Consider the following 12,960-nt stretch of genomic DNA (forward strand, 5'->3'; position numbering starts at 1 on the left):
GTTTGGTTGTTGATTGCTTGAGGATTTTTGTTGTTTTGTTTTGGGAAGATCGTTTGTTTGCTTCTTTTTTGGGGGGATTTTTTTGAGTTCTACCTACACAGTTTCTAAATGAGACATGCATTACTCTTATGCACTGCCTTCAGGTAAGAATAAATTCTGGTTGGTTTCAGTCAGCCTTCCCTCTCCTCTTTCACTAGCTTCACCACTTGTCATTCAGGGACACTGAGGAGCTCTCATAAGGTTTTTCTCTTTAATAGCACAGGTATGATGGCTGATATGAGGATAATGAAATACTGTGCCTCCAATCCGTGCTGGGCTGCAGAGGGAGCACTTAACTCTCACCACGCTCTTCCTTTAGAGAATTTATCCTTGAGTCTAATGATCTTCAATTCAACCTTAACAGAAACTTTAATAACTCTTATGCTGAGGTAACCTTTCTCATGGCTGAGGATAGGTTTAATTTTAGTCTGAGTTCTAGTAGGAGTATTTTATCTAAAACGCTTGAAGTAGGTAATTATAGCCAAATAAAAATTGGCTTGTTTCAGTTGACTGGTGTGAGAAACTTCAGCCAACTTCCAGCAACAACAGTGCAGCACAAGGAGGAAGCGACTTACTGAAATCTATTGCTTTCATCTCCTTTTTCTAGTTATCCTGTAACTTCTACAAGTGGAAATCAGTATAGGTCCACTGATGAAATGTGTACATGGCATGACCCAGTCACTAGTTTTTTACCTTCTGATGACATCAAAGCCACTCTTCTGACCCATTTATGGCATACTCTGAAACAACAATTTGAGTTGGATCATGTCCAAAGCGATGACTCAATAATTGTGGCTGCAGGGGATAAGCTCAGCCCTAAACATGTTTCTGTGCAGTGGCTGCCCCAGTCTAACTGTGCCTTTTCATTCAGACTGCTTGCTGTAATAATATTTAGATGTAATGGTTTCAGATTTTCATCAAATTTTATCTCTGCTCACTAATTATACTAAAACGTAAATTGCAATAAAATGTGTGGCTCCTCCACCTAGGAGATAAGTAAGTATCTAAATTTTCTGGAAATGTCTGTTTTATGTGGTAGCTGCCTATCTGTGCCTCTAGATGGAGATCCTCTCCATTTAACCCAACCCTCTAGAGAAAGCTGTGAGATGCTTCAATAAGAGCTCCATTTTGCTTTTTGTACTCCGTAGACTAAAATTTACTTTTTAGTCTGATTTCTGGATAAAAAAAATTCTTTTCATCTTAGTAACTAGACCCATTTCACAGTTTACCTGAAAAAAAAACCCAGAAACAAAACAAACAAACAAACAAACAAACAAACAAAAAAGTTATTCTGTTCCAGCTTTAAACAGCAAGAGCATCCTTAACTATTTTTTTTGCCTGAAGTGTAGTGGTGAAACCCTCTGACTTACAACTACCATTCTGCAAATTCCCTATAGTATGTAAGTACCTCTGACAGGCTGAGGTGCACAGTAGTGCAGGTGGGACTCAGAAGGAATAATATGGACCAAAGTTTTCAGTAATTTTTATCATATGGGCAACTATATCATATAGTTCTAAAACCTTGCCATAACTTAACCAAGTGACTTGGCTATTTTCTTGCTGGTTTTTGGCCAAGGGTGTTTTATATCTAACCGTAACAAGAGTAGGAGGCATGTGAGTGAAAGTATCTTCTCTACTCCATAAGGTAAAAATTCCTTTTTGTGGATCAAAACCAGTTAGATTAAACTATGCCTACTAAATATAATTTTCAGGTTTTCCCAATGCATTAAGAAGCAGAATTTAGCTTGCAATAATATCAAATGCTATAAAGACAGAATGCAAATTCTCTCTTAAATACACAGGTCCTGAAACACAAAGGCATATCTGCAACCAAAACTATACTTACAGAAAGATAATAAATTAAGTGCCCTAGTAGCAATGGATGACTATCAGCACAGCAACAGTAACAGTAATAGCAACAGTACCAGTATATTATAAACAATTATCCAGATCTTTGACGAAAAACTGCTTTTTTGTTGTTGTTATTATTTCCTGAAACCAGAGAGGTTCTTAGACTATAAGAATAGCAGTAAGCAAGATGTAGTAAATAGCTGTACAAATCCTCAGACCCTAACAATAGCACTGAGGCAGCAGTGTTGATGCCAGCACTGACACCCACTCATGTACAGTCCCCTGCTGCTTTTGGGAGAGTATTTTTATTTCTGATTTATTTCAATTGCTGTTAGAGGCACAGTGTTAGTTTGCTTTTTTAATGTTCTTGACTCTGATCTATTTATTGTTTCAAGATACGTACAGAAATTTTTTATTTTGCTCTTACATATCCTTCACAATGAGATGGGAAAAAGTAGATCCAGGCAGGCCCACAGGATATCTTTTTTGTAGGAAATCTGTTGATTGAGATAAACAAAAGTGCATGAAAATAAAGAGAATGGACTATACTGAGACACCAACAATTTGCAAAGATGTTTCTAGTTTCAAAGGATTGCAGAAAGTAATCCGTGTGGTGAAGATTTTAGTCTTCAGGTGTTTGGAAATTTTCTGAAATATATTTTTATCAAAAGCCTAGATTCTATCTATATTCTCTCTTAAAGTCCATAACAAATTCTGACTGATGGATTTAGGATATTTTTCACAGGCTTAGGGATTTTGTTTCTCTCTTTTCACTTTCACACTGTGGGTTTAAATGGTGGCAGGAAGAAATTTAGAATCAAAACCAGTGCAGTTCGGGATAAAAATCAGTTCAGAAAAAAAGATCTACTATTACTAGAGCAGAAATCAAATCTATTTTACATAGGTGTTGGCTGAAGAGGAACTAGATCAAAGAGGGGAAGTTAAAGTGTATCTTACTTTTGCTTGAGAGTTGGATGTTGAGAAGTGCTCACAGTGGAAAGACACAGAGATTCCTGGGTAATCCCATTTAAATCACAAATATAACTTTCAGGTACAGATCATTAGTTGCCTCTTTCATTTCTTGACCTTCATATGATTTCAGAGAATTCAAAGAAGACATTAAATCCTTACCAAATTTAACTTGTCAATAAGGACAATACAGAGGAAGGATTTGTCTAACAAACTTTGACAGGCGTGGTGTATCAGCCACTTTATTCAATATACACAACATTTCTATAGTCTCTTTTGTTACAGATGTTGGAGATATATTTTAAATTTAAAATCACAATTATTGGTATAAGATTCACCTGCACCAAATAGATGCATTCCTGTCAGGGTAAGTGGAAAGCACATTCAGCAGGATGTAGTATTTAAGTACCTGCTGTTTGAAGATCATGATCCTAAGGGTGATATGTAGTCCTTGTCCCTTCTCCTTTACCTCCCATTTCTGCTGGCCTCCTCCTCAGTGCCTGCAACAGGATAGGATGAACATCCTCAATAGCAACATTTTGTTTCCTCACACCCACTGCAGTTCCCTTTTACAGTGAACCAGCTTAAAGACTTCACTCATCAGACCTGTTTCTCTGTTCAACACAACTGCTAGGGAGGTAAATGAAGGAAAACAAGGCTTACTGTGGCCTCCAGCATGCTCTGAGAAGATTTACTTCAGCCTGTGTCAGCCTGGACTAGGTTTCTCCTAGTGGGTGGTATTGGGGGTCCAAGTCAACCCACACGTGCTCTGCTTCTTCCTGTCAACTGTTCACTGCAAAAAGACCCGGGATCACATCAGGCCAACAGTGTATGCACCATATTGTCTACCAAACCCCCCAGTTCTGCCCCAAACCATCACCTAGTCAAAAGATGGGAATGATTCTCAGTACTATTAATTCTTCAGAGGGAGAAACAACTGCACTGGAAATATTTCCCAAGTACATATCAAATATAAAACAGTGAATTATTTTATATGTGGCTTTCTTGGCTTTGAACATTTTCCATGTGGTGATTATGGTGTTTCCATTCCACAGAGTCATATATATTTTGAAATATATTTCAGAAAATGAACTTGGTTGCTTTTCAGGTCACAAGAGACATTCCTTGCCTTTTCTGGGTATTCTCTGTTTAGCAAGAATGCACTTAGTATAGCAGGATAAATTATAGAAGCCCATGGGAGTCAGTGCCATATTGTGCAACTCACACAAACACCCATGGGCTTGCAGAGGAGAGCTCTGTTTGTTCAAGAATAAGATCTGGTATTTCTCATGCAGGAGGTCATATTACCTTGAAGTGCCTCTGCCCCGTAACTCTGCCTGATGAATAACATCTGCTCCCATAACAACTGCCTCTCCAGCAGGAGAGATGGGCTCTGTGGCATGACAAAAACCAAAGGCAGTCCACAGGCAGTCCTCTACCAAGGCAGCAAGCGACCACAATAAGAAACAGAAGCCTCTCTACGTGCCTGATTCAAGCCCTGCCGGAGCCAACAGGAAAGAGTCCAGAAGATTTCAGGGTGTCTTGATTTAGGAAACATGCACACTGCTGTCCCTGCTCCAATAAGGGTGGTACTATCTGCAGCAACAACAAATGTCAGTTGAAAGTGAATGTTTATCCAGTCCTTTGCCTTCTTGTCAAGATACACAGCACATGGGTCACTTTACAATGGTATTGATGCAAGCAAAGGAAGTTTTTACTGGAATTAGCAATAGCAGATATGTTTTTCCATACCTAAGAAATCTGTAATTGTCAATGTAATTTGCAATCCAGAACTAGCAGCCTTCTTATGGCAGGAAGTTTTTGTGCAACTACAGATCACTGGGCAAGGGACTCCTCTGCTTTGCTTCCATTCACATTAACACACTGAATTCCTCCTATTACCAGCAAGTAAAATTAGCCTTTAGCTTTCATCTCACTCCCCCCATCCCAGATAACAAAATCAAGAGAACTTATATTGAATTACAAATATTTCCAGTGCAAGTGGGTAAAAATTTCGCCTGAAAAGACCTAGGAATAAAGTTAGCTGGGAGATGGTAATTTGGTTTCACAAGTTTCCAGTTTCTAAAACAAATTATTGTTTTTCAGTGGAATGAAATGAACTTCAGAACATTTTGTCAAAAATAAATTGAAGAAAAATGCTTGTTTTCTATCATAAAGCACAATTTTTTCAGCTCTGATCCTCTCTCACTTAATTCCATTTTACTCCCCCACTCACTCTCTGTCACCAGAGGTAGCTGCAGAGCCCTGGATCACAAAGACTTTTCAGCTGCATTTTTTTTTAAATCGGTACATTTCTATGTGTTATTTTGGTTTTTTCACTAAAAATGCATTCTGTTAAGAATGTTCATAAACAAATCTGGTTGGGAGAAGTTCTTAGCTTGTCCCAAAAATTGATATCTGACACATTTAACAGGATAACCAGCAGCTCATTTGTGAAGCTCTGGGAGAAAAATACACTGTGAAATGCTGAAACAACAGTCCTATATATTATAGGTGTCCTGTCTATTTTTTTGCACAGAGTATAATTTTTTTTGTTACATTCCATTCAGCTTATTCTTACTGTACAAAGCACAGATTTAATTGAAGAATTCCTCTTCCCTGTTTTGTCCTCTTGACCCTGATCCCAAGGATTCTAGGGATATACCTGTGAATAGATAGCAGGGAAAATAAATGTATATGTAGCCTTATGTTCCTCTATTCACTTCAACGTGGAATTGACAAAAAAATCTTAGCTGTTTTTGAAAGCAAAGGCAAATGCATGAGTCCCACATTCTGCCAGTTGTATTTCTTTATGTATAAATTACAAGATTACAGACAGAAAAGAAAACCTTTACCCTGGTATAGCGTTTTGACTTTTCCATGGAGACAGACTTGCTTATTTTCCTGGGAGGTCAGAAGGGGTTTTGCCGCTATGCTGACATTTTGCATCATCTTCTTTCTTTTTCATCTCAAAAAAAAACCCAATAAAACAGCCAAACCACAGTTCTGAAATGGCAGTGAAAATGCATTGCTCCTTTGGAGTGACATGGACTGTGCATGTCTGTGCATCAGCAGGTTAGTCAGAGGGACCAGAAGAGAGTTCTTTAACCCTGGGTGTATAAAGGAGCCAACCTAAATGATTTTTTTGTCTTCCTTCGATTGTACCATCATGTCTAGAAGCTCTTTTTTTAAAAAGTGATGCGTTATGGTTGAGGAAAGAAAGGAGAATACTTTAATTAGAAAAAAATCTAACTTCTCTGTCACATCTGGCCTTTATGCCTCAATAATCCCTTGAGCACAGCTCATAAGCAATGAGCACTCAGAGACAATTCCAGTGCATTCTATTGACTTCCAGGAGATGCACAAAAGGATAGTACATATCCTGAAGGCAAAAGCATGTGCCATTTTCTTAGTCTTCTATTAGTCGTATATTGCTAGTAGTTTAATTATAATTTATTGAGTACTGCTGGTAGGCTATACAAGGCACAAAAAGAATTCTGTGTATAAACAGAACTGATTTTTATCTTTTTCTTTATCTATCATTACCCTGTTACCCATTTTCATAGACCTTTTGTTGTAGCTTCATGTGATACAGATTAAAAATACTGTGATTTGAAAAATAATGAGAATTGTACAAGCAAGCAAGCATCTAGCAAGCATAATCTCATCACATTTAAAAAATTCAAAAAACAACAATGCCTTTTTCAGGTACAAATATTCAAAAGTATGTACAAAATAACTTTAATCTCACTGAAATTGAAAAAAATAAAATAAAAAATGTATGCATCTAACTAGATAGCCAGATGCTCAACTGGGGTGAGTTTACTTATTCTGTTGACTTCAACAGGCCTTCCTTTTTTTGTTTATTTCCAGACTAATTAGTTTCATGCAGGGCCAAAATCTTTGTATGTATTGACCAAAAAAAGGGACTCCAGGGTCAGAAAATTAGGGGGAGACATGACACAAGCTTGCTTGTTCCATAAATCTCACAGAAGAATGCCCAAGTGGAACATGAAGGAAAGATGGAAACAGAAGTTGCCTTCATGTGATCTGGCTCCCAGTAAATCACAGCATTACTCTGCCTTATAAGAATGTCATACCCTCAGGTCTGGACTTTTTTATTTGGATTAGAGTTTGAAACGAACAGTCAGTAAGAAAGAAAACAACATGCAGATTGAATTCCAAAATATTCAAGTCAATATTAGCTTTAAAAAAGAATAAAGAGGAAAAGAATCATCTGAGAACTTAAAAGTATAGATTTAGCTTCAAATGTGTGTCTTTCTTACCTATTTAGAGGCAGCCTATTGTTATGTGATTCATAAATGGATATTATATGTTGTAAGGTGTTTTCATCAGCCAAAGCTGACTGGCTTTTCTGAATACATCTTCTATCTTTAAACTCTTTCCAAGTAGTTCTTCTGGGATCCTTTTCTTAAAGTCAAAGAGACTAATTTCCTGATGGTAACTATTTTCTTTTCTTTCTCTGCAGGTTTAAGTGGTAACTGGGTATCTTGTTAACAGAACAGCAATGAATAACTCAACGTACATAAACTCTTCCACTGAAAATGTGATGGCTTTGGAAAGCCCCTATAAAACTGTTGAGGTGGTCTTCATCGTCCTGGTAGCAGGGTCTCTCAGTCTAGTCACCATAATTGGGAACATCCTGGTCATGGTGTCGATCAAAGTCAACAGGCACCTCCAGACTGTGAACAACTATTTCCTGTTCAGCTTGGCCTGCGCTGACTTGATCATCGGCATCTTTTCAATGAACCTGTACACCCTCTACACTGTGATAGGCTACTGGCCCTTGGGGCCTGTGGTGTGTGACCTCTGGCTGGCTCTTGACTACGTGGCCAGCAATGCCTCTGTAATGAACCTCCTCATTATCAGCTTTGACAGATACTTTTGTGTCACCAAGCCTCTGACATACCCCGTGAAGCGGACCACTAAGATGGCAGGCATGATGATTGCAGCTGCCTGGGTTCTGTCCTTCATCCTCTGGGCCCCTGCAATTCTCTTCTGGCAATTCATTGTGGGAGGAAGGACTGTCCCAGATGGGGACTGCTACATCCAGTTTTTTTCCAACCCTGCTGTCACTTTTGGCACTGCCATTGCAGCCTTCTATTTGCCTGTTATCATCATGACTGTCCTTTACTGGCAAATCTCTCGAGCCAGTAAGAGCAGGATAAAGAAGGCGAAAAAGGAAGCTGCACAAAACCAAGATACAGTTTCCCCCAGCCTTGTCCAAGGTAAAATAGTGAAACCAAACAATAACAACATCCCGACCAGTGGAGATGGTTTGGAGCACAGCAAAATTCAAAATGGAAAACCCAGTGAGGAGACTGTGACTGATAACTGTGTTCAAGCAGAGAAGGAGAGCTCCAACGACTCCACCTCTGTCAGTGTGGTAGCCTCCAACTTGAAAGAGGATGAAGCTACCAAAGATGCCAAACAGGCTTCTGCCTCCCAAGACCATCTCAAAGCGGAGAACTCCAAGCTGACATGCATCAAGATAGTCACAAAGTCCCCAAAGGGAGACTGCTGCGCCCCTACCAACACCACCGTGGAGATCGTAGGCACGAACGGGGAGGAGAAGCAGAATAGTGTAGCCCGGAAAATAGTCAAGATGACAAAGCAGCCAGCCAAAAAGAAACCACCCCCCTCTAGAGAGAAAAAAGTGACAAGGACTATTTTAGCCATCCTCCTGGCCTTCATCATCACCTGGACCCCATACAATGTGATGGTGCTCATCAACAGCTTCTGCACATCCTGCATCCCTAACACTGTATGGACCATAGGCTACTGGCTCTGTTATATCAACAGCACCATCAACCCTGCTTGTTATGCGCTCTGCAATGCTACCTTCAAGAAGACCTTTAAGCACCTTCTTATGTGTCATTACAAGAATATAGGAGCTACAAGGTAAAAATAAGAATAAAAATAATTATGGGAAGGGTGAAGAAGTTCCAAATTAAATTAAAAACCCACGATGCTACAGCACTTTATGCTCTTCTATGGAATGTGCAATCCAGGATGCTAGTGGAAATCCTGACATGGGGCATCAGCTCTACCCCTGAGAACTACACTTAAAAACATTTTTTTTAATAATTGAAAACAAATCTTTAGGACATGGGTATGTTTGAAAAATTCAAGGATGTGGACTGGAGGCACAGTTCCTTACTTTCTGAGAGTATTCTGCAGAAGGGCTTTAGAGTCTACAATTTTTGGTCATTCTGTGTAAAATACTTGTTCTTCTTTTTTCTTTCTTTTTTTTTTTTTTTCTTATCCCTTGTATCTGTTTAACACATTTTCATCTAGGGGAAAAAAAAAAGAGGAATTTTAATAATAACTGTGTGGAAGAGGCATAGGAGTATAGAAGATCATTGCATAATCCAAATGCATCATGGCAGAAATTTTCTAAAGTTCAAAGTTGTCTAACAGTTTTTTGCCACTGTCATGTAAGAAGCTTGATGTTGGGTACATCGCGATGAAAGTTATGTTGTTTATGACACCACCGTTTCCAAAACTGCATCAATTCTGCAAGTGTACTTATGCTCAACACGTAATCATTGCCTAACTTGTATATCATTCGAAGTCTGCAGCTTGTCCCATTCTACGGGCTTTTGTTCTGTGACTACTTCATCATGTCAGGATGAAAGTGAAAAGATGTGGTCTCGTCCAGATTGCTACATCCCAAGACTACTTCAGCATCCATGTAAACCAAAGCTTTTGAGACGATTTTGTTCACTTTGTTTGTCACATAATATCAACGTGTGGATTTGTCTTTTACCTCCATCAGCCTTTTCTTCCTGTTTGTACCTTACTTGTCCAGGGCACAAAGACTGAATATAAAAAGTTGTAAATTCAAAGGTCTCATACAATCAGCCACCATGGCGGTCAGACAAAGGGTCTCAACTGAAGAATAGAAATGAGGTTGTTACTAGGAAAATGGAGCTTACATCCTTTTAAAGTTGGATGTACCGATTAAGAGGTATGCTGAGGCTTCACAGAATGAATAGATAATATTAGATCACCATGCTCTTGACCCATCAAAAGACGATTATGATGAATGTATTGAGGAAAAGAAAAAATAGAGTGATATACCCACAGTGTCCAAGTTCTGCCTAAGCACTTAGTGTGGGGTCCTTCCTGGATGTATCCTGGAGAAGATGTTACTTTCTGGAAAAGGTGTTATCGAAATTGCCTTTTACCTCCTTCTTAGTAACTAACTTCCAGGCACTAGCAAAGGTATATTTACAGATTTTGTTACTCAAAAAAGCATAGACAGTGTCCTGAGAGTCTGTCTTCTGGAGTGAAAGCCACCCACCAAATAAGACACCAAATCATTCTGTTATTTCATGCTACCACACTAAAGTCTTCCAAAATGCATTTCAAAACAGCAGCCTCCGAGAATACAGAGCAAGTAATCTTGCAGATTTAAGTTTTACATTTGACAAGCTTATTGGAACACAGTGTCAAAGCACTTTGGCAATATGACAATTTTCATGTTTTGTAGTACAAGTTCCCAGTAGAAAGTGAAAATGAGGAGGATTAAATCGCAGTAAATTAAGGCCACGCTAAACTCAGGATTAATATGTCTTAGTATGCAGTCATTGATTTTATACCTCTAATGATTTCATCCTAGTATAACTAAGTGTCTCCATACAGCCAAGGATCTAATTTTGCAACCCTCACTTGACTTCGGTCATATTTACTATCACTATTTTCATCTTCCTGCTTGTAAGGAAGAATAACTCAATGAAAAACTTGCTGCTTGCCTTTCAAAACTACATTCACTAGGTTTATCTTGGCAGGTCAAAGGAAAGACTTAAACTATCATTTCTAGGTTATTCATTCTCTTACAATGTTAAAAAATCCAAATAAAAAACAAAGATAAAATGAAAACTGTTTGATTTCTAAATCTGACTTCTTTGGAAAAGTTTCCTAAAAGAAACACACCTGCCTCTTTCTTTAAGCAAGTGCTGTGGGTATCAATAGTACAGGTACTCAAATTGGGAAATATTGGTTTGTACAGTCTTATTTAATCTTTTAACTCCATTTTTCTGCCAGGTGTGCAAATCCTTTATTCTCACATTTGAAGCTGTCACTTGCTCATAATGAATTAATCTAGTAGCTAAGGACACCTCTACAGGTTAAGAAGTGCAAGATGTACATTACAATTATACCTCTTCATCATGCGATGGCACTCAATACCACAGGAAATTTTGGGGCCAGCATTCATGAAACAAACAAACGAAACCCATCAGTTTGAAGCTTTCTGGCACTTTTTCTTAGCATGATCCCCTCTTTTGATCCTAAAAGACAAAATGCTTTGATTTGTATTATAGTATATTTAAAAACTTGCAGGTCGCACAGTCCTCTGTGTTTCCACCTTGTAACAGTTTCATGGCACATCCACATTTGCAGACAATAAAACAATGTAAAAATAGATGACAGAATACATCTATGTGTGTATCCACAGGCATGCAAACACACACCCCAACATAATTTATATACATGAAAAATATCATCTAATATTCAAAATATTGCATATCTTATTTGTGTGCTCATACTATTTACCCCCTCCTGAAGGTAGAGAAGAGGCAGAGTCTGCCCTGGGAACCTCTGGAATCTTCAGCTGGTTGTGGCTCAGTAAGACAAGAATGTGATAATTGTTCAGAGCCACAAAATAATTTGTTCTTTTCAATATCCTTTGAGCTCTCATGCCTTTCTTTGTGTCCAAACCACGTTCACCAGGTTTCGCTTCCCTTCTGAGCGATAGTTCTGCGAGATCTAGATGTCAGTCTTGAAGAGCAGCTCTCCCTGGGTAACTTCTCCACCTCACCTGGCTGTCACCTGCACATCACTGGCCCCAAGGCCCCAGGTGCCCTTCTACAGGAACTGCTGCATCTTCACCTTGGGTTTGGCCAGAGCATTCCACTGGCACATCCACATCATGTGTTGCTCTGGCGACTTTTGTTTCACAAGGAAATGGAGCAAACTGTGCACTTGATTCAAGAGAAAAAGAAACAACCAAACAAACAAACAAAAACCTCACCACAAAATGACAACCAACAACAAAAAACCTGCAGCTAGAGCTTCTTGCCCACTCTTTTTTTCCTATTTACTATTTCCAGAAAGAGACCAAAACTTAAAAGTTCCAATCAACCCTTGATATTAACCTTGCTGCAGCAGGATCTGTCCCATTGGCAACCCATGGGGAGTGGCTTGTACTGTCACAGGTCAGCCCTACTTTCACTCTCCAGAAGGAGAACAGCAGTCTGAAGATATGTCAGTTCAGTGGAAAAGAAGGAAAGAAAGGAAAGAAAAGAAGGGAAAGAAAGAAAGGAAAGAAAAGAAGGGAAAGAATGTAAAGAAAAGAAGGGAAAGATGAAAGAAAGAAAGAAAGAAAGAAAGAAAGAAAGAAAGAAAGAAAGAAAGAAAGAAAGAAAGAAAGAAAGAAAGAAAGAAAGAAAGAAAGAAAGAAAGAAAGAAAGAAAGAAAGAAAGAAAGAAAGAAAGAAAGAAAGAAAGAAAGAAAGAAAGAAAGAAAGAAAGAAAGAAAGAAAGAAAGAAAGAAAGAAAGAAAGAAAGAAAGAAAGAAAGAAAGAAAGAAAGAAAGAAAGAAAGAAAGAAAGAAAGAAAGAAAGAAAGAAAGAAAGAAAGAAAGAAAGAAAGAAAGAAAGAAAGAAAGAAAGAAAGAAAGAAAGAAAGAAAGAAAGAAAGAAAGAAAGAAAGAAAGAAAGAAAGAAAGAAAGAAAGAAAGAAAGAAAGAAAGAAAGAAAGAAAGAAAGAACGAAAGAACGAAAGAAAGAAAGAAAGAAAGAAAGAAAGAAAAAGAAAACTGAAGTAATATCAAAAATCTGTTTTCCAGTGAGAACAAAATCTAAAAAAAAATTCTGTCACTGTTCTTTCTTTTGATTTACTAGGAATTAGAGGATCCATTCAAAGATAGCAAAGTATTTCAATGTTGCCTGATGAAAAATAGTCCAGATGCAACAAACATATCTATACAGGTCAGATTGCTTTTTCTTTCTTTCTTTCTTTCTTTCTATCTTTTCTGTCTTACAAATGCTCATGGGGATGGGAGTGCTCAAATGGA

At 38.2% G+C, this 12,960-nt stretch overlaps 1 protein-coding gene across 1 annotated transcript; it reads left to right on the forward strand.

Annotated features, from left to right (window-relative positions):
- The first annotated feature begins 38 nt into the window (after positions 1-38).
- LOC135408847 (muscarinic acetylcholine receptor M2-like) lies at positions 39-12,212 on the forward strand. The gene is made up of 2 exons (XM_064643811.1): positions 39-8,781; positions 11,617-12,212. Exons 1-2 carry the CDS (start codon positions 7,388-7,390, stop codon positions 11,639-11,641), a joined length of 1,419 nt encoding a protein of 472 aa, XP_064499881.1. The 5' UTR covers positions 39-7,387; the 3' UTR covers positions 11,642-12,212.
- The last annotated feature ends 748 nt before the right edge of the window (positions 12,213-12,960 follow it).

This window comes from Pseudopipra pipra, unplaced genomic scaffold, assembly GCF_036250125.1.
Source record: "Pseudopipra pipra isolate bDixPip1 unplaced genomic scaffold, bDixPip1.hap1 HAP1_SCAFFOLD_687, whole genome shotgun sequence".
Taxonomy (NCBI): domain Eukaryota; kingdom Metazoa; phylum Chordata; class Aves; order Passeriformes; family Pipridae; genus Pseudopipra; species Pseudopipra pipra.

Coding starts and splice junctions, on each gene's coding strand:
- LOC135408847 (XM_064643811.1), top strand. CDS start 7,388: ATGAATAACTCAACGTACATAAACTCTTCCACTGAAAATGTGATGGCT. Junction 8,782..11,616: donor AAGAATATAGGAGCTACAAG/GTAAAAATAAGA, acceptor CACGTTCACCAG/GTTTCGCTTCCCTTCTGAGC.